The sequence below is a fragment of the Squalius cephalus genome (assembly GCF_949319135.1).
Source record: "Squalius cephalus genome assembly, chromosome: 14".
Taxonomy (NCBI): Eukaryota; Metazoa; Chordata; class Actinopteri; order Cypriniformes; family Leuciscidae; genus Squalius; species Squalius cephalus.
The window spans coordinates 20,729,173-20,751,523 of NC_137135.1; the positions used below are offsets into that span (position 1 = coordinate 20,729,173).

The 22,351-nt window shown below is 38.2% G+C and overlaps 1 protein-coding gene across 1 annotated transcript in view; it reads right to left on the reverse strand.

Annotated features, from left to right (window-relative positions):
* The window catches only part of dlg3 (discs, large homolog 3), a 94,214-nt gene extending 73,703 nt beyond the window's left edge, over positions 1–20,511 (reverse strand). The window contains exons 1-4 of the mRNA XM_079891845.1: positions 20,127–20,511; positions 19,059–19,190; positions 9,637–9,722; positions 4,180–4,290 (exon numbers count right to left, since the gene is read on the reverse strand). Of these exons, the coding sequence (XP_079747971.1) occupies positions 4,180–4,290; positions 9,637–9,722; positions 19,059–19,190; positions 20,127–20,142 (345 nt within the window). The 5' untranslated portion in view covers positions 20,143–20,511. The remainder of the gene's footprint in view (positions 1–4,179; positions 4,291–9,636; positions 9,723–19,058; positions 19,191–20,126) is intronic.
* Between the last annotated feature and the right edge of the window lie 1,840 nt (positions 20,512–22,351).

Here is a 22,351-nt window from a genome sequence, read left to right on the forward strand (position 1 = left end):
AGATGCTTGCGGAATGACTGGAGAACTGAGAGGTCTTGAAGAGAAGAGAGGGTCTGATAAGGGCCACGTGCACACTGCAAGGTGCGAGAGTGATAGCCGCATTGAACAAATCCCCTAAATTATCATACTCCGAGGCTACGTTCACCGAGGCAGTGTTTGGGATTGACAACCATGCTGAATTGTACTGTTCACACAATAGGAACAGATCGAATAATATCTGTATGAACGAATAATACAAAGTGAAGTCAAGCACCTTTTCTATGCTCAAAATAGATGTGATTAATGGTTGCAACTATAGCGACAGTTAGGGCTGCACAATTAATCGCAATATCATGATATGGCTTAGTCCAAAGGTCACATTGCAAACGCTGCGTTTCAATTAAATAAATATATGCGCTGCATGTTTCAGAATGAAGAGCAGCACTGTGTTCTTTTACATGCAAGCAGCTCACGATCCAGTGTTTTCGATATCTCAAAGTGGATCAGTTGACTGTAAATGCTGATCCACATGAACTCATCTCTACATGTGCTCTGAGTTTGGCTCACTCAAGCCGCCTTTCCACTGCACAGGACAAACGACAGCCGATGGACCGGAAGTCATTCATTTTGCGACACGCCGACCGGATGTGATGTATAACAATGTATTTAAATCAGATGAGAAAATCAGTGAGAATTATTAATACTTTTTGTTTAACTTTATCAGAAACACTTGATACACTTAAAAACCTTTAAAAATGCATGGTTATTGATAAGTAATCCATTATTAATTTAATATTTATATTTTTTAATCATGTGTGGCACCGTATTTTCCCTAAAATTATTGCCGGTTATTTGTCCTATTAGCATAGCTGTTTGTTTGCATTCATTTAATCATTCCACCATGGTGAAAGTTGGAGGATAAAGGCTCTTGCTTTTACATTCCTTTACTGGAAAAGTCAATGTGGGCAAAACATTAACTCGAGTATTACCGTTTAGTGAAAGAGATGCACCGTAACAGGGAAGATTTACGAAACAGCGACAGTTTACCCATGTTGCCACGCAAGATCATACTGAAAGTTCATTACGACTGCCACTAGGGGGAAGAATTCCGACAGTCATATCCGAACGTCGTGTGTAGCGGAAAGGCGGCTTTATAGCATGCATTTCTCAAAGTCCAAGGCTCAGGGAAGAAGGAGGGGGGAACATGCAAACACTGAATGTAAAGTTTTAATCACAAAATTAACAACAATACGAAAGCCGACTGCAGTATACACGTAAACAAAACAACAACTTAAATCCTCCACTGTCATTGCATATTATTATTATTTTATAGTCATATTGATATAATGACTTTTTTTTTTATTATTATTTTTTTATTAGAAACATTGCAGTTAGATTTTTTTTCTCACAAATCGTGCAGTCCTAGTGACAGTGACTACAGTAAATAAAGATGGCAACTTGCATAACGCACCTGAAAGCCTTATCACAATTAACAAATCATTATGTAATGTCAAATTGAGCAATTCATTAATTTGGCAAATCTTACTTAACCAACAGCAAATTTGAATGATTTTTTGTTTACAGTAGTGAGTGTATTTGTCACTTTTGTTTAACCGAACGGTGTGTGGTATGCATAACTATATTTAGTGCTCTGCTTTTTTAAATATGTCATCAGCAACTTGTTGTTCAGTTTGGATCCCACTACTTTGTTGAAGTAAATTTGGTTGTAAAAAATGGTTGTCACTCACCTAAACAAGCTGTAGGCCTATGTGTACAAAACAGATTTAAGCACTCAGAAGATGAGTGACATCCATATTTAGCTGCATTGTGTACGTGGTGAGGTGTTGTAGGTGTTAAGAAGAGGAATGAGTAAAATAATCGTGCATTGGGCCCAGAGAGCAGAATAAACAGAGAACAAAAGAGGCAAACAGAGCAAAGTAAAAAGTAAAGAGGGAATGCAACCATGAGAAAGATATGACTGGACTGAAAATGACTCTGGGGGAGGGTAACTCAAAAAATGTTTGCTGATGAACAACTGGGAATGAGAAAACATGATCATAGAGAGGGTTCTGAATGCAGAGAGAGATTCCTTTGTGTTGTCAAATACACATTTTGCATTGTTAATTATGCATTCTCTCGTATTCATTCTTCTCAAGCGTTGCATAAACACCCTGTCGGATGCAAAAACACACATTTTTGCCATGTTATGTGGCCAAACGCATATGAAAGATGCAGAAAGATGCAACAGAGACAGGAAAACAGCGACAGAGAGAGCAGGAGCGAGAGAGGCAGCCAGTCTGTAGGGATGCAAGTAGGGGGAGGAATTTGGTTTCCATGGCAACATGCGGGAGGCTGAGCTCTAGGTGTCCGTTCCAGCTCTAACTGTGTTGCACTGCACCGGCCCTCGCCTCGCCTCGCCTCGCCTCGCTCCCCCCATCCTCCCCCACTCGCTTTCCCTCTGCAGCTCTCTCTTCATCCCTCCCTTCCACCTCATACCCCTCCTAATGTGTGGAAGACACGACACCACATTCAGCTCAGCATCAGCCAGCCCTGCTGTCAACAGAACGCTGCTGCCTTGCAGAGAGCCTGCGCTTTGATGTAGACAATGGAGGCTCTCTGTTCTGTCCCACGCTCTTCAGCCACGACCCAAAACCACACCCACACGGCCATCTCCACCTCACACCCCCATCCCTCACACTAGATCTCCGCTCATCTGAAACGCTAGTGCCCGCAGGCACTGTGCCGCCACATGCCGCCGGGGGTGCTGTGATTGGGAGGACATGAAAATGAGAGCTGCCATGATAGTAGAACACGATTGTTGTGAGTATTTCTGGAAAACTGTGTGATGACAGTGTCATCATGGCTGATTTCACTGCTGCCTGGCTACAATCTACATGTTGACACAACTGCACTGCAACCATCCATGTGTATTCACTAATATGAATATGCATCATGAAAAACATTTCGAAATTAGCTTGTGGTCAAAATCTAACCAATGGAAATGTGTTTTATGATTGCATCATATTCATATTAAATTGCACACCACTGAGCCCAACAATAAAGATGTAATTTGCCATCTTGATATTTTCAGAGGCCCAAATTTTGCTCTTAACAATGTTTTAATAAGTTAGAGGGAATTTTATTTTATACTTTTCATAAACTTTTTCGGTAACACTTCACAATAATGTTTAAAATTAGTTAACTACTTTAGTTAACATGAACTAATAATTAACTGCACTTCTACAGCATTTATTAATCTTTGCTAATGTTAATTCCAAAATTTACTGATACATTATTAAAATCACAAGTTGAATTTGTTAACATTAATTAATGCACTGTGAAGAAACATGAATAATCAATAACTAACGTTAAAAAAGATTAACCAATACAGTAACAAATGCATTGCCAATAGTTAGTTTAAGTTAATTAACACATTAACTAATGTCAACAAATGAAACCTTACTGTAAAGTGTTACCACTTTTCTTTATAAAAATAAAATAAAATATAAAAATCTGGAAATTATGATACTATAACTTAACGCAGTGACTGCTTTAAATCCAAACACTGGAAAATGGTGGCATACGGTCATTTGTTTATGATTTTCCAGCCCATTCTCATTCTTTTTTAATCAGCAAGATAATGTAATTTTGTCACAATGAACATTTATTCTAAATCAGCAGAATCTGCCACAACAATGTTCAGTAGATTACACAAAACTACATTTTATAAGTTTCCAAGGCATAACAACACATGGTAGGTCGTTCACACAAAACATGTTTTTTTCAATCCACTGTGTTGCTTTTCCATTCATTTAACTTCAGACGACATCTAAAAAAAATGCAGCATTCATGTGAAACACACTGAAAATAGAGATGTGACAGAACAGTAAAGTATGTCCTTCTAGTCTGTTTACATAGACAACCGGTTAAAAATCAGGCAGCGGAAAGTGTTGTGTGTGAACAACTGACAGTATCGCCAACAGGCTGAAACTTTCTCACACTGTTCATAAACCATCAGGCCGTCCTTAATTGATAATTGCTGAGCACTGACACATGAGATGTACTAGACATCAAAGTATAAACAAATCTACCTATGCCTATACAAAAACCTATGCCAGTTTAGAGCTCATGTAACATGTTATGCGTTATAAATCTTCTATTTTTGTAAAAAGTAGTATTCCTGATTCAGCAACCACTAACCTTTGGTGCCTCCACATGGGATCGGCTTACTAGTCCAGCCACTCTCTCCACCTTCTGAGAGCTCCTCCTGCTGGTCACACGCACACGTGACACACCCTCTTCACCCGAAGTCTGCAAGTACAAATCACACAGAATCAGTAGATTGCACAGATAGACCAAATTTTAAATAAATAAATAAATTGAAGTAGGGGTTCAATTTAGTCAAACCTAGTGGTTCTGAATACAAATATAGCAATTTAACAGAGAATAGTGCAGACAGGCTAGCATCACCATTTGCAAGATGGTTTATATGGACACAGACATCTATATTATAATAAAAGAGAAAACAAGTGACACCAAACATACTGAAACAAAAACATGCACTAAAACATAGCCTACTTTTTGACCATTATCCACAACCACAACTATAAAATCTGTCAGGGATATACTGTCATTATATAGCATTTTAGACCAAAAGACACACAACCAGGGCCAGAACTTGATAAGATTAGTTCCTACCTGTTTATCATAATGTATGCCGCAGTCACAGGCCACAGGCAGCAGAGGGCAGCCTTTGGAAAAGGCCATGACAGCAGACGGAACAAAGACTCTCACTTTCCCTTCCAAAATGGTAACAAACTGAACTCTAGAATGTTCTTTTAGGATCTGTCCTATTCTGACTCTCATACTGTAGCAATGTGTGTTCATATAATCACAAACACACAGAGGCATGCAGGTTTACAGCATTAGGCCAAGCCACACCCATTTAAGTTGACGCAAATAAAAGCACAAACAAAGTCACATCTAAAATCCTTTTTAAAAAATCTGCTATCAGGCAACATACAACAAAACACAAAGCAAATTTACCGTTTTTATCATTGCCTTCATTGGACAACCCTGAACTGAATTGAAAAATGGTTGCCAAGCCCCGGGTCTGCCGTCATATTATCATCAGCTCAGCTACGAGATGGACACTGCAGCTGAAAACATGCAGGATTGCTGCAGTCTCAAACCCAGAGAGGAACATGGAGGCGCTGCTGGTGTCCAGTGCCATTGAATCACTGCTGACACATGACATACTGCTCGCAATATATACTGGGGCTGGATTATGTACAGCTTGATACATTTAACTAAACAGTTTAGCCAATATTCACTATATAAAACTGACACCAAATTATGTAACATTGTTATATTACTGACTGTAACTGTAGCTAATATAAAAAATGAAAAGCAAGACACACTTGCTGTTTAACACAAAGGCTTTGTAATGATTGCTTTAAATTATTCCAGGGTCTTTTTTTCCTTCCTTCTGCACCAAATCGGGAAATTTGCAGACTCATTTCATTTAACGTCTCTCAGGTGACCGCACGCTATGAATGCTAATGAAGCCTGAGCTGGACATTCCCTCAGAACCAGCCTCGCTCACTCTCAAAGAACCAGAGAACAGGGCTGTGCCTGGACACACACTCACACTGAGGCCTGTGATGCTCTCCACCACACATCATATAGTGACCCCTGCAGTAATTTTGTGGAACATGTGTCACAATAGTATGATGCTTCTGGAAACTGCCAGTTGAGGATTTGAAATTGAACAGATTATACTCACAGAGATTGTCTGAATGTCCACTATTCATTTGTTTAGTTAATGTGTTTTGCCTCAATCAAAATTTTTAAAATGATCAATCATTGCTTGGCTTTTTCCTGAGCATCTACCATCACCAATTTACAACCTAAATAAATATATAACATTTAAATTATAAAAATGCTAATTATAATAATAATAATATTATATATATATATATATATATATATATATATATATATATATATATATATATATATATATATATATATATATATATATATATACATACATACAGACCCTTTCCAAAAAATTAGAATATCATGGAAAAATTTATTTATTTCCATAATTCCATTTAAAATGTCAAACTTCCATAGATTATAGATTCAGGGCCCACAACTTAAACGATTTCAAGTATTTAGTTATTTATTTGTACATAATTTGGGCTTCCAGCTCATAAAACCCACAAAAACAGGATTTCAAAAAATTAGAATATTACATGAAATCACACAGTAATTACACAGCAATACCATGGTCATTGAACCAGGTTTTGGTTATTTTGGCAGTGTGGGCAGGTGCAAATCCTGCTGGAGAATGAAGGAAGCATGAAGTGCTCTGGAAATGTCCTGGTAGACGGCTGCGTTGACTCTGGATTTAATAAAGCACAGTGGACCAAAGTCCAAATTTTGCATCTCATTTGGAAACCAAGGTCCCAGAGTCTGGAGGAAGAATGGAGAGGCACACAATCCAAGATGCTTGAAGTCCAGTGTGAAGTTTCCACAGTCTGTGTTGGTTTGGGGAGCCATGTCATCGGCTGGTGTTGGTCCACTGTGCTGTCCACTCAACGCAGCCGTCTACCAGGACATTTCCAGAGCACTTCATGCTTCCTTCAGCAGACAAGCTTTATGGAGATGCTGACTTCATTTTCCAGCAGGATTTGCACCTGCCCACACTGCCAAAATAACCAAAACCTGGTTCAATGACCATGGTATTACTGTGTAATTACTGTGTGATTTCATGTAATATTCTAATTTTTTGAAATCCTGTTTTCGTGGGTTTTATGAGCTGGAAGCCCAAATTATGTACAAATAAATAACTAAATACTTGAAATCGTTTAAGTTGTGGGCCCTGAATCTTTAATCTATGGAAGTTTGATGTTTTGAATGGAATTATGGAAATAAATAAACTTTTCCATGATATTCTAATTTTTTGGAAAGGGTCTATATATATATATATATATATATATACACACACACACACACACACCAGGTACACCTGTTTAACTGCTCGTTAATGCACATGTCTAATCAGGCAATCACACGGCAGCAACTAAATGCATTTAAGCATGTAGTCAAGATGATCTGTTGAAGTTCAAACTGAGCATCAGAATGGGGAGGAAAGGTGATTTAAGTGACTTTGAATGTGGCATGGTTGTTGGTGCCAGGCGGGCTGGTCTGAGTATTTCAGAAACTGCTAATCTACTGGGATTTTCATGCACAACCATCTCTAGGGTTTACAGAGAATGGTTAAAAAAAAAAAAATTCCCAGAAAATAGCCAGTTATCGCTAGTTCTGTGGCCAAAAATGCCTTGTTGATGCCAAAGGTCAGAGGAGAATGGCCAGACTGGTTGGAGCAGACAGAAAATAACCTCCCGTTACAACCAATGCCAGCAGAAGAGCATCTCTGAACACACAACACGTCAAACCTTGAAGCAGACGTGCTACAGCAGCAGAAGACACACCGGGTGCCACTACTGTCAGCTAAGAAGAGGAAACTGAGGTTATAATTCGCACAGGCTCACCAAAAAGTGGACAATAGAAGATTGGAAAAATGTTGCCTGGTCTGATGAGCCTCGATTTCTGCAGCAACATTCAAGTGGTATAGGGTCAGAATGTGGCGTAAACAAATTGAAAGGTTCAGGCTGCTGCTGTTGGTGTAATGGTGTGGGGGATATTTTCTTGGCACACTTTGGGCCCCTTAGTACCAATTGAGCGTTGTTTAAACACCACAGCCTACAGTACCTGAGTATTGTTGCTGACCATGTCCATCTCTTTATGGGCACAGTGAACACATCTTCTGATGGCTACTTCCAGCAGGATAACACACCATGTCACAAAGCTCAAATCATCTCAAACCGGTTTCTTGAACATGACAATGAGTTCACTATACTTAAATGGCCTCCACAGTCAACAGATCTCAATCCAGTAGAGCATCCTTGGGATGTAGTGGAATGGGAGATTCGCATCATGGATGTGCAGCTGACAAATGTGCAGCAACTGTGTGATGCTATCATCTTAATATGGACCAAAATTTATATATATATTAATATATAATTTTATATTTTTTAATGATCAAACTTCTGCAAAGACAAAAGGAGAATGGTTTCCATGCTCTTTTCCAATGAATTAATATGAACTGGGGTTGAAGCTTTAAAGTGTCAAAATGGATGCAAAATCACATAAAAAGTGGTTTACATAAATCAAAAAAAATGATGAGATACCAAGTCATAATGATGTCAAACTAGTTTTCAATCTCTTTTTGTGAACATTCCTAAACATCCAAGACCAAGAAATCAAAAAGCAAGCAAAAAAATTTTAAAAATAAAAATATATTCTATATCTTCTTTTATGAGATGTTTAGGTGTTTTTACCGGGAAAACGACAAAAATACTGATTAAGTAAATCTTTTTTTCTCTCTCTGTCATCTGTACTATCCATTCAGTGCGATCGTGTGATTACTGACATCTTTAGAGCACATTCTAGATTTTACAGAGTTCAGACTTTTTTCTGTTTTTCAAACACTGGTTTTAGCTATTTCAAGGTATAAAACTATATTTTGGATGTACTGTTAAATATTTTACCCTGATATTCAACCCTAATTGTCTATGATCATCAATCACTAAAAACTGTACACTTAAAAGAAGCTATAGAAAATGCAAATAGACCGTTTAGACCTGTACAAGTTTCCTTTATGGTCCAGAGTAGTTACAGATGGTGCGGCTCACCAGCAAAGAGTGTTTGTAAAGCTGTTTGCAACACCAAAAAAAAGAAATCAGACAAAAATTCACCCCAATTTTGGATCATCTGAAACCATGTAGGGAATGGAAAACTTCATTCTATCATCTTTTAAAACATCAGTCACAGGGCACTGCTGTACTGGACGAATAGAGACTATTTTAGTCAACCCGAGTGTATGTTTGTGTGTACCCTCAGAGAGACCACAGAGTGATCCTCCCTCACTGCAGTTGCTTTTAACAGAATCCAGACAGAAGTTGAGGTTATTTTTTGTACTTTCCCTATAAATACTTTGCATGGTCACGTGATTGCAGACACTTGTAACGAAAGGTCCTGGTGACATCATCACACAGCCCACGAGGAGCACTTGGTGTTATCACTGCAGTGCTTTCTAGATATGACTAATGTTCTGTAGCGTCTGTAACTTCCACACACTCTCTCTTTCATTTCGCCTCTCTTTTTTCTATTTTTTGTTCAGTATTTCTCTGTAATCTTCCCTTCAGTTTTTTCTAAACCTCAGCTTTTCTAAACCCTTTCTTCTCAGCTAATCATTGGTGTGTTATTAGTATGTTATTGGGGACAGAAAAAAGTATTGGTGTCAATATGTAAATGCACCATAAAAGTATCATAAAAATGGCCCGTATGACTCTTGTGCTACATTGCTTAAACCACATGATAGCGTTGAGCAAATAACAGGCTAACTTTAAAATATTCAGTGATAATCTTCACCTGCTGTGAGCTGTTAACTGCTTTGACTGGATCGAGAACTAGACAGGTCAGATTTGTTTATGATAACAGGGATATAAGGGTTTGGAACAACATAGGGAAGAGTAAATAATGGCATGTAATAAAATAAAGCTGCCCTTTCTCTGGGGCTCTTACCTCCCATGTGTCCACAGAGCTGCTCTCTTTAACTCCATTTTGTGCTGCATTCATTTGCAGGGTTACTTCGTAGCATTCCTGAATATCTGAGAATAATGGAATAGCGATGTCATTGAATGCATCCATTTAAATAATGCAGGTATTTACACTGAAATATGTAATACCTCCATTAAATTTTTAGATTGAAAGCAGATGTATGCAAGGTTGCTGTTGGCACTATGATATTATGTGCATGTGATTCTAAATAAATTTGTAAAAATTATACAACAACATGAAAATGTGTAGTATAAATAATGTTGGCATTCCAACATTTATGCTAAAGGATTAAATAACTCAAAAATGAAATTTCCCATTTAGAATTGTCATTTACACGCCCTCATGTTGTTATAACCCTGTATGACTTACTTTCCAGAGTGAAACATCTTTTAAGCAGAAAATCCAAATTTCTCTCTTTCACTAAATAAAAGTGGATGGAGACCAAGGACTCCCAAAAGGACAAAAAAAAAACATCATAAATGTTTCATACATGCACTACATACTTGTGCGACATATTCAAAGTCTTATGAAGATGTCAAATTTGTTTGAGGAACACACACATACAAAGTTGCCATTCACTGAAATCTTGCTTTAAATCCATAGACTCCAGCCGCTTGCAAAGAGCAGCTCGAAAATACTATACAGTGAAAAGAACTGTACAGTATAGTTTGGAAGACATGTACGGAGCCCCTAAAAGAACATGATGATGATAAAAAAACATGAGATGGGAGAAAAAATAGTTTCAAGGCTTTTGAGTTATCTCGCAAAACTTTTGGGTTCCCCTGATAACTTTGCATTCGCTCACAAAACTTTTGCATTTTTTTTTTTCAGAGAAACTAATGTTTTGCCAACATAATGGTCATCATTTTCTCTTAAACTTACTACAAAGCTTCAAATGTTGCTTCTGCTAACACACCCAGGACCAATGCTAGGTCTCAAAACAGAACTCGTGATCGGCACCGTGCAAGAACCGAGACACCAGACTAGAGACTGTTTCCCAACAGAAACTCCTTTTAAAGCTTTTAAACCCCTTTTAAACCCTGTGTGGAATAACACATGATACTCTCTCAGGAATGAAAGGAAATGTTTCAGATTTATGAACACTGCCCTCGTTTCTAGAAAAATTATGTACCAGTGAAGATGAAGGTCCCCTCAAACCCATTGGCTGGACGGCCATCGAGAACCGCACTCCATCCAAGTCATAGAGCACGTAGCCCGATACGTCATTCAGATCTACTATCACAAACCAGTCTTCGAACTGGATTTGCAACACGATTAGCTTCAGGGTGAGAATCTTGAACCTGTATTTCTGAAGAGTACGGTTCAGGCCCCTTATATCTAGAATCGGAAGCAGCCGAATTAGCAAACTGAAAAGGACCTACCGAACTGGCCAAATTTTTTAATCACTCTTGAGAAAAGATGGGGCAAATATTCAGTTGGGCGCCTCCACCCTCCGAATCACAGTTAGTAACAGGGTGAGTGTAAATGCCTGCCGAGGAGCGGGGGGGGAAGTCGGGCACAAAATTTTGTGGTGTGCACAGACCTCCCCCAGGAGGAGACACCTTCAGGGGCCAGGGCCCAGGATTGTCAGAACTTTTTCTTTGCCATCTTAAAGGAAATAACATCCCCGGGATGGCTGTGCCTGAGCACGCTTCCTGGCTCTCTTATCTTTGCGAATGAGGGCAGGGGGACACGGGTCGCCATGCTGGCTTTCTGTTCTTTTCTCCTATCACTGTGCCCTGGCCTGGAGCAGCTGGTAGATGGTGCCGACTCCTGGAAATGGTGAGGGATAAATTCTCTGAGCGCCACCTACTGCTTCTTGACCTCATGGTATCTGTTGAACAGACCAGAAGGCGAGATTGAGACATTCAGGAGGAAAGCCTTGTCTCTTTCCTAGATCACAGTGAGGTTTACAACAGATGCCACACCATAACAACCATAGCAGCCATGAAACGACTGATAGCGCAGATCCCGACTGATCCCTCCGGTGCTAACCCTCGCCATAATCCAATTCTCTGAGCAGGTCAAACTGGTAAGCCTGCAAAATCGCCATGGTGTGCAGAGGGCGCCCCAGCCTGACCCGCTGCAGTGTAAGCCTTACTCACAAGGGGTGAAGTGGCCCTACAACTGTGGTCATCGTGGAGGAAGCCTGCCTTGTCCACCAAGCCTTGTAGGGCCTACAAGGCTTGGTGGATAAGACAGGCTTCCTCCACGACGATGCGTTTTAGGGGGAAAGATAGCCCGTAAACATCTCTTCCAACCTCGGCACCGCTGCATACCCGTGTGCATACCGACCACCGTAGAGAATGTCAAAGTGACCTGCGTATGCACTTCTGCTGAGTACGGATTCTTCAAAGAACCTCAATCCGGAAAAAAGGTCCGGGAAGAAAGGTAGCTGGCAGCGGTGAGGTAGCTCTCGGACAGATGTCAAATAGCAGCCATCTAGTCTGGACCGTGCGACCCGTCTCTTTTCATCAGGCCACTCAAGGTTTAGCTTGGCCCACACATATGGCTTCTGAAGACAAAGAAGCTGGCTACACGCTGACATGGCATCCATTTATACATGGTTTCAGTCAAGTACTACGCTACGTAGCTATGTCATCACGCTCAGCCAAACGCTGATTGGTGTGTGTATATGCTTCAGCATTCCCATAGCATCAAGCCATGACGTGGCGTTGAGTTCCACTCGAAAGGGAACTACCCTTTAATGGTCCTCAACAATAGATTAGTAAGTCTTTTAGCCATGCCAAAAAGCACAGGTGCAAAGTCTTCACAAGTCAAGTGTGCAAGGTCAAGAGCAATGTCAACTTTTGGCTCAACTTGAGCATCGCTCCCTCTATTGTGGGTCTCTATAAATATCGTCCAGGGGCCTCATCCAAAATTCCTGTCCATACTGGGTTTAGAGAGCCAGAGCAATCACACTCACTTAGAGAGCACTTTTATCGTGACTCACGACAGCACAGTGCCTGCAGACATTAGCAGAGGTAACAGTGGCTCTGGTGCTGAGGGTCAAGCATTAAGCTATGAGCTAATTACACTAGTGCAAATTGGGACAATTAAAAATAACATGTTAAAATCATCAGTACACACTTTCCACCTTATTCCTACGCCACATGACGCTTTGCGAGAATTATGGGTGTAACTTCCGTTAAGCTGTAAACAATCAGTGAAACACTCTCTCTATGAACACAATACGTAAAAAAAAAAGTGTCACAATGAGATGACATTAATCTACTCACCCTTCAACCAACGAACATTAAAAGGAAATTTAAAAGTGTAAAAGCATCAACAAGGTATTTCAACAGACCAAATAACCCCAAAAGCGCTTGAAAAGAAAATTGCTTGGTTTGAAAGTGACTTCTTTAACACCTGACAATTGACCTGTTTTGCCCGGAATTTCGCTAATGTGACCGCACCTTGAATGTTAATGGAATGTAGCACTTTTAGCATGCGATAAACATCTCAAATTTTAACGGGAAATTATGTTATTCACAGCCACGACATTTTGACTCGTCTTCATAATCTGGACTAAATTTTGACATACACGAGTTACTCAATATTAACCTCTAGATATTATTGTTTACAGTTATATAAAAGCAATATCATAATCATTCTAATGGTCTGAATATCAGAATGGCTGTAATTTTCTGAACAACAACATTCTTGCTCTTGTCTTATTGCTTAAAGTCACCATGAAATCAGATTTGACAATTCTTATTTTTTATGGAATATTGTGGTATATATTATAAATGATTTATCTGTGCGCATCATTAATTAAAAAAAAAAAAAACTAACTTACTCTCCCTCCCTCCAGCAACTTTCTTCTCTTCTCTGGTGACTTGTTTCCGGATGCAAGGGCAGGAAAACCTGTCCACAATGATACAATCAATTCCCAGTGGACAAAATCAATTCCCGTACAAGATTATTTTTCTTGTTCGAGAAGCTGTTTCATTCGGATATTTAAAAAAAAAACTTCTGTTACATCAAAGCCAGACTTCTACTGTCCTAGTCGTGCCCTCAAAGGTAAGGTAGGCAATGTTCTTCATAAACTTTTTGTTATACTGGATTAAACTCTCTTCACATCCTGATTGCAATCAATAACAGAACTGGTACAAATATTTAAAAATGTACATATATCTTCAGTGGAAGTCTCAGGACCAAAAAATGTTCATCCAATCATTGCATTCAGTCCAAATGTGTTTTGGGGGAGGCGTGGCTGAAGGAGGGGTGGGATCTTATGCTTTCAAAGCTGGCTTGCTATTGCTGGCCTCTCCAAAATTGCCTACCCTACCTTCAAACCAGAACGACTTGTTTCTTTACCTCATCCTTCTACCCTCTATACGTCTTACCTCATTACCTCTCAGGTCACTAACTGCCGTGGCCTGTGGTCACCAACAGAGGGACGACCAGCTGATGAGAATGGAGGGAGACAATACTGCTGATGTCACCCACACTCCCACACTGGCCCACAGCCTGAACTAACAACATAATGAGATGCTTGTTACCTCGCTGTGCCTTTGAAGCATAACACTCTCGGCCCCCTTTGCACTGGAAGAAACGAGCAAGTCTTTTTTAAGACGGAAGAAGAAAGAGCTAGAGAGAATAGCACTTTTTTGGAGAGATACGCAGTGAACTTGGACTGGCAACACATGCGGACGATGTACGTGTGTGTGTGGGGGCTGTTAGGGGCAGTAATGGAGTCCCACTGGGGTGCAGCGGGAAAGACAGAAGAAGAATGGGGCTATGTGACTCATCTGTGTCTGTGTGAGCCTGTGTGAGTGGGAGGAGAACAGTGTGTGGGAAGCGGTTTCATCGCCTGGCTGGCCAGAGCCAGATGAGAAAGTGAGAGAGAGCAGAGAAAAGAAAGAGAGCGACGGAGAAAGTAAACTAAAGCGTAGAGTCTTCCACTAAATGGTGCATGATTATAAAACATGCAGCTGTATGATGAATAGAAATATATAAGTGTGTCAGACGGAAACACCTCCTCGTTTAGTAAAGCTGTCTTGAATGGCTTTGAAGATGTGTAAGTATCTTCATCAAGGAGACCTTTCCCCTCAAATGCATTTTTGAGTGAAACATACAGTAGCAGGCAACATCAATGATTATTCATATAGGGCTGCTTTCTCTCAGCATTAAAACACATGGATGTAACAGATTGTGCATGCACTAAAATCCTTTTGCAGCTGAATGTAGACAATCAGTTCTGTAAAACATACTTTGATATATGGGCATCTCAGACAAAGTCCTAGTTAAATGATACTTTTTCCCACAAAAAAAAATGCATTCCAGCAGAATGTTCCCAGATCCAAGTAAATCCTAAAAGACCACATAAATTCCTGGCCACTGAACAGAAAACACAAAGTCCTTTTACTTAACTGCACAGTCCTCTCCACATAATCATTTTTACACAACTGCTCTCCTTTTCACTAGCTAACTCATTTCAATGTCAGTATGAAGTTCACACATATTTGATTAGTTAAAAACTGGGTTTTAAAACTTGGCTGGTGTTAAAAATTGCCCTGAATCAGTTGATCGCATATACAGAAACTAAATTCATTAATTAATATTATATATGGTAAGTCTTATTTCATCCTTTATAATACTTTAATGTACAAATTACACATCTAATATAATTTGTCACACACTGTATGGTCATTTACAATACAACTGCAGAGATTTGTAAAAGAAAAAAATACCACTTTTATCCTCTCTGGGTACCTTGTGTCAATTTATAATATTTTACCATATATTTAAATAATTATTATGAAATATTGTGTAATACTACAAAAACACAGATTCTTGACAGACTAACAATACCGTTCAAAAGTTTGGGGTCAGTAAGTTGTTGTTTTTTTAATAGTAATTAATAATTTTATTATTAATTAAAATATCACTAAATAAAAATTTAGTGTATTTAAACGAAATATTTTGATCTAAATTGATCAAAAGTGACAGTTGAGACATTCATAATATTACAAAAAAATCTATTTAAAATACATGTTATTTTAAATAGATGTATTAAAGAATCCAGCACAACTGTTTTCAACTTTGATAATAATCAGAAATGATTATTGAAATAATTTATGTGACAATGATTCCATTAGCCATTACAGGACTAAATTGCATTATAAAGAATATTAAAATAGAAAACAGTTATTCTAATTGTAATAATATTTCACAATATTACTGTTTATAGTGCATTTTTTAATCAAATAATCGCAGCCTTATTGAGCATAAGAGACTTCTTTAAAAATTATTTTAAAAATGTTACTGACCCCAAACTTTTGAACTGGAGTGTACATTAGCAAAGTTTGCCTCATAAAAATGCAGGACTGCAAAAGATTCTAAGGTAGGATTGACAATTTTAAGGTGAGGCTTAGTGAGGAATCAATTAAATCAATCAATTTAGGCTTTTACTCCAGCGGTTTTACATTGTTTTTCTATTAAACTTGTGGGAAAAAGTATTAGAAATGTGGTTAGAAAGTGAAAGTGAAATAGGACTTGTTACAGTATCTAAAAACTGTGGGAGGAACTACAGGTTGTTGTTTTTTTTACAGCAGTTTAACTTGGAAAGTACTGGGGAATTATGGATTGTCAGTTTTCCCCAGCAATGAAAATAGCCCTGCCTTGATATTGGGTAAAATTTGGGCACAGAACCTGTGTGATCCATAATCTCTTTGTGTGTTTGGAAACAAAGAGATGAGTGTGCAGTTAGGAAAACCTTTGTTCGAAATTGTGCAATCATGCAGACAACCAAACAAATTTTCCCTCCTCCCACAGTGCATCACAGGACTGAATTGGTAGAGCCTCATTGAATCCCCAATATATTCGATGATCTTTGATGCCACATAAATCAAAAAGCTTTCGACTTTAGAGTCTAAGAACACTTTAATTATGTGAATGATCTACAAATCCAATATTAAATAATATAAAAATGAATACAAAATATAATATAAAATAATAATACTATAATGTTTAAATATAAAATAATATACTAGGTGCTTTATCCACCCTCAATCGTCCTCATTTTTGCTAGAATTCGTATTGTATTGCCTTTTTTAACTCTGGCCAACACCCAAGAGGCTGGAGAGATGATTGAAACCACATGTTGCTTAACTCAGCCTTACATGACCCCTCTTCTCAGTACCTGAGAGAGCGAATGGGCCGTCCTGCGCAAAGCGTAACACCCTGCCTAATCTGGCCTGAGGTCAGAAGGGAGTACAGCACTGCGGCCAAGAACTGTTTGTTTATCAATCTACCTACATGTTATCCCACATTTCCGCTAATGATCCAGCCTATTTCTGGAATGTGTGGAATCCTTATCCGCTTACTGTGTTATGCCAGTTTCGGACTGGGACTCTATAGAAGTGGACTGGGACTGATTCAAAGTAATATAAATAAGAGCATTTGCAACATTGGTTTGGCCTGCTGTAGTCAAACAGCTTTTTTCACGGCACAGAAAAGCGTATACATAAATGCCAGTAGCAGGAGCCAAGTTTCTTTCAGAAAATTATCTAAAACCCTTTAGGCCTGAATCACACAGCTCACCACTATGAAACATAAATATGAATATTTTAAGTGACTGACACTTTCTCTAATACCAGAGACATTATAATAAAAAGGTGAATGCCCTCAACAATCTCCAAATGTCTTTAAACTAAAAAATAAACAATTTACACACTACCGTTCAAAAGTTTGGGGATTTTTTTAAAATACATACATTTTATTCAGCAAGGATGCTTTGAACTGTTCAAAAATGACAGTAAAGACTTGATATACAAAACATTTCCATTAGTGCTGTCAAATCGATTAATCGCGATTAATCGCATCTAACGTAAAAGTTTGTGCTTACATAATATATATGTGTCTACCGGTATATATATTATTACATATATATATTGTATATATGTCTGTGTGTGTATTGTATGCACACACACACATATTTTCTACACATGTATACTGTATAGCCTATATACTGTATATATGTGTGTATATGTACATATACACACACACACACGCATACACACACACAGACATACTTTATATATAATATATACAAATTGATCACATAATGTAAACACAACTTTTGTCAGATGCGACTATTCGTGATTAATCAATTTGACAGCACTCATTTTTAAATAAATGCTGTTCATCAAAGCATTCAGAAAAAAAAAATCACAGTTTTCACAAAAATATTAAACAGCCCAACTGTTTTCAACATTGATAAGAAGACAAAATCATTCTTGAGCTGCAAACCAGCATATTAGAATAATTTCTGAAGGATCATGTGACACTGAAGACTGGAGTAATGGCTATAAAATTTACCCTATAACTATAACATTTTTGTTATTTTCTATGCCAGCTCTTTATAGAATGACCAAAACATGCATAACAATATCATGTATACTTCATAATAAGCTTATCATGCCTATCAAGCCTATCACCACCGGCATACGAGAAAACTCATGAGTTAAGATCAAGGGGAAACCAGTCCCTCTCCTCACTACAGTCCCATGGCAACACAACCCCATGTCTTGGTCACAGCCCCTGTGGTCCTACACTTCTGCATCACAGCAACAGCAACAGGCATGCCTCATTAAACACTGGGCCTGGTAATTAAGAGAGCCACTCAACCGTTTCATAATGGGACTAATTTGTTTCCTTTGCAGGACAAAAACTAAAAATAAGTTAGGAAATCTCTTATTTTAGTTAGATGCATCTCGCATAACAGTGATATCTATTATTACTTGTATGTTTTCTTTTTCTGGCTGTTGTGAGACATCATTAAAATATGACAGAACATATCCACAGCATGATAAATCAGTTGGGGTTGTGAAAGTCTGATTCGTTGTGTAACATGAGAACAGTGGCACAAACTTTGGTAAACATTTTGTAATTTACTGTATAAGTCGAGTTCTCAAATCCATGTTAAAGATCAAGCCATTGGAGACAACAGCAAGATTTCATTTAAAAAAACAGACAACCTTTTGTTTTTATACTGAAAGAACCTATTTACGTGACTTAATCTAATAAATCAAAACTTGGTTAATGTCAAAATAACAAACTTGTAAAAGTCACAGAAGGTGCAAGTTAATTTGTAAGGTAGAGTTAATAATGTGTTTGTTTACTAGGCACAACTATTACATCCTAAAGCCATGTTTAATGCGAAGGAGGACACTGAGGTCATTGGTCCAAGTACAAAAAACAAAATATACCATTTAGAAAACCATCAGCAGCGTTTAGTAAAGTTGAATAGTAACACGACTTCTTGGAAAGATTTTGCTCAGCATGGAATGTGCTGGAATCAAGTGGCACAGCCCTATATAATGACAGTTAATCATTATTTGTTTGAGATCCATTACAGTTTACACAGAAACAAACCTCACCCAGCAGAGCATGAAAAAGATGACTGCCAAAGATGGTGGAGACCTTTTCCACGCTGGTCTTCAGGGCCTGTTCCTCTGGGCTAGTCAAACTTGCCTGGTACTGTTTCAGTAGCCCAACTGCTCTTTTAGTATCTAAAATAAAAGAGAGGACAAGCATTACTATTTCAGTACAACTCCTAATCATATTAATGCCTTTTCATCCATTACCTACATTCTCCTTGTGACAGTCTGAAGACATTTTTAGACGTTCAAACTGTATGTTTAATACCAAAAAGGCAGATGCGTGAAATCTTACATTACTTGCCTATAATTATAAGAGCCCCTGGAAGGGGCGAGAAGCCAGATGTTTGACTCAACCAGGGCTGTCTAACAACATTTTTTTAACTAACAGCTAAAAATAAATGAATGATTTAGTCTTGAGTGTTGTTTAGTGAGTTATTATTGTTGACTAACAGAGACCATTCAGTGGCCTCAAAATTATTTGGACACTTAAGTTACACTTAAAATGCATTAGAAAACAAATAACGTTGAAATTAGTTAACCATTTTCACAATAACAATGTGTGTTTAAAAGCTAACACTTGTTAAAAGCTTTGAAAATGGTGCTTGTGTGTTGTCTTTCTTTAAAGTAAATGGTTATTAGTTTTATTTTTTGGTATGTATAATGCGTTGATATTGATAGATTTTTAAGTATTATTTTTGTAAGGTGCTGGTTGAAGGGAAGATGAGGTTAATAGAGGTAGGAGGTTCCACAAAAACATCACAGTTTGTGATGGGTTAAACAGGGTCATGGTGTCGCCTATACACTTGACATTCATTGAGCTTCTGTAAAGAATAGCGGATTTTTATTAAAAGTACATAATCCCTAATGCTTTCTGTTTCCCATGTGGGTTTAACAGAAATTTCACTTGAAAATACACGAAGAAATTTCTCTTGAAGATACATCGACACCGAGAAAAGTTTAAAAGAACTAAAAACTATTAAATTACTGTCATATCTGCATTAACGTTAGCCTATATGATATCGGTTACTTATAACGACTAAAGTTGACTGTTTTAACGGAACTTACCATATTTATGGACCATGATGTGAAGATTGTTGCAGTTAGTTTGAAAACTGGTCCTGTAAATCCAAAACGTTTCGACTAACGTTAGTTCTCCAAATAAATAACAACGCTTTAAAATCCTTCTCGGGGCCAACTGTCCCTTTCTAGCTGTCTCCAAACAGACTTTTAAAAGTTTTGCAGTAATTTCCCCACAGTGACGATATTGTTTCTTTGGGAAGTTCTAGTATTGACGACGGGAGTAAGTTAGTGCAGTTGGCAGGAGATGCGTGTTGTGGTAGTAACGTTAGTGAGAGTGTGAAGCTTCCCGTTATCTGCCTTTGGGAAGTTTTGAGGGGAATTGGGGGGCGGTCTGCTGTAACAGGGTCTTACTCATCCTTCATCCAAATGTAAACTGTGGATAAGCGTGTCTGCCTTTATGGTGGAAAAACATGCAGCTTTATTGTATAACGGCGAACGCTAATCATATGATCATATGTGTGAACTTGTGGCTAGCAAAGAAAAAAGGAAGGGAAAAAAGGGTTATAAATGATAACTTCAAATATAGGCTACCTGACATTTATTTCGTCAGTCTTTCGGAAAACACCCTGTTTGCCATGAAGGGGTGATGCAAGTTTTATTATTCCGAAGTGTCGCATGCCACCTAGTGGAGAAAGAGTGAACCTGCTTCAAAGTGTGTCTGTCGCCCTTTTTAGCAATCAAGTTTTTTTTTTAGAAAAGGGAAACGTATTGAAACATTATATCAATAACCAGCGTGATTAGGTAGGAGCCTTAAGGTTTTTCCACAATGTTTTTAAGCCGGTGTTTTCTCCCGCCTCTATGAATGCTTTAGGCAAATGAAAATCCCGGAGTGGAGTTCATCTTTTCTGTCGCTCCGCTCCAGATCCAGATCCAGATCCAGACGTTCAGTCTGTGAGTTGCTTGGTGACACAAAGCTTGACGTTTGCATTGAGACTGTATAAAACGATCGCATTAACGTAGGTCGACTTAATTGAAACATTTGTTTTATTACATTTAATCAAATAGAACAATGTAATTACGAAACAGCAACAACATTTCTCATTTTTATACAAGGAATTCACATTAAAATGTAGGCTATGGCATACAGTGGAAACTGACCAACCTTTTTATCATTTGATGCAGATATTCAAGGTCACAAAATGTTTCCTTTAAAAAAAAATCTGAAAACAACTGAAGTTGTAGTGCCAACAAGGAAGAAGATGTAAACATTTATTTTAAACCAAACTAACACCACTTAATACAAATTTGCTGGATACTATTTTATGATTAATATAATTGATGATAAATTATTAATTTTCACAATCTTTTAAATAACCAGTGGGGAGCTGGATATTTAAAATGTAGGTGTTGTGCACGCACCTTAATTTGCCTGTTTTTATAATGCCATCCATATATTCAGGGCTAGGGGAACCAAATGTAATATTTCAAGAATCAGTCATTGAAATTCCCATACTGATTGATTAGATGTATGTTAGCAGGGTGGCATAATTTTTTTTTGTACAAAAAAATTAAACAAGGTTCATCACACTATAACATTCATATATTTTAAATATCACTTTCTCTTTTTTTACAACATTTTTTTTTATTTGTGGCATAGATATCTTGGAAGAATCAATGAATGTGGAGGGCAAACATTCATTTTTATGATCTCAAAATAAACCCTGTATGGGTCAACTGTACTAGCCAACCAGCCTTGATCTCCAGTACATTTAGAAAAATACACACACAACAATACAGTTAAACTTGCACAAATTATTTCTGAATTTGTCTTAAATGCCCATATTTACCAAAATATCAATAAAAATTGCAAAAATCTTTAAAAATATATTTCTGTAAACATTTTGGTCCTACTTTATATTAGTCTAACTATAACTATTTAATTAGTGTTGGATACAGTTACAGGTTTAGTGGTATAATAATTGTTATGAACCCAGAGTCTGGAGCCCCAACTCGGCTTCCTTCCCGAGATACACCTGGTTAAACTTCCACCTTTGACCAGGCATTACTCGGGAGCCAAGCCGACTTAAGGCTCCAGACTTCCGGTATTGGGGGCCCGCGAGGAGGCCCCCCCTAAGCCCAGGGTATGGAGCCCCAACTCGCCTTGGCTCCCGAGATACACCCGGTCAAACTTCCAGCTTGACTCCAGCTACAACTCCAGCCAAGCCGACTTAAGGCTCCAGACCACCGGCCACTAACACCTACCCAATCCC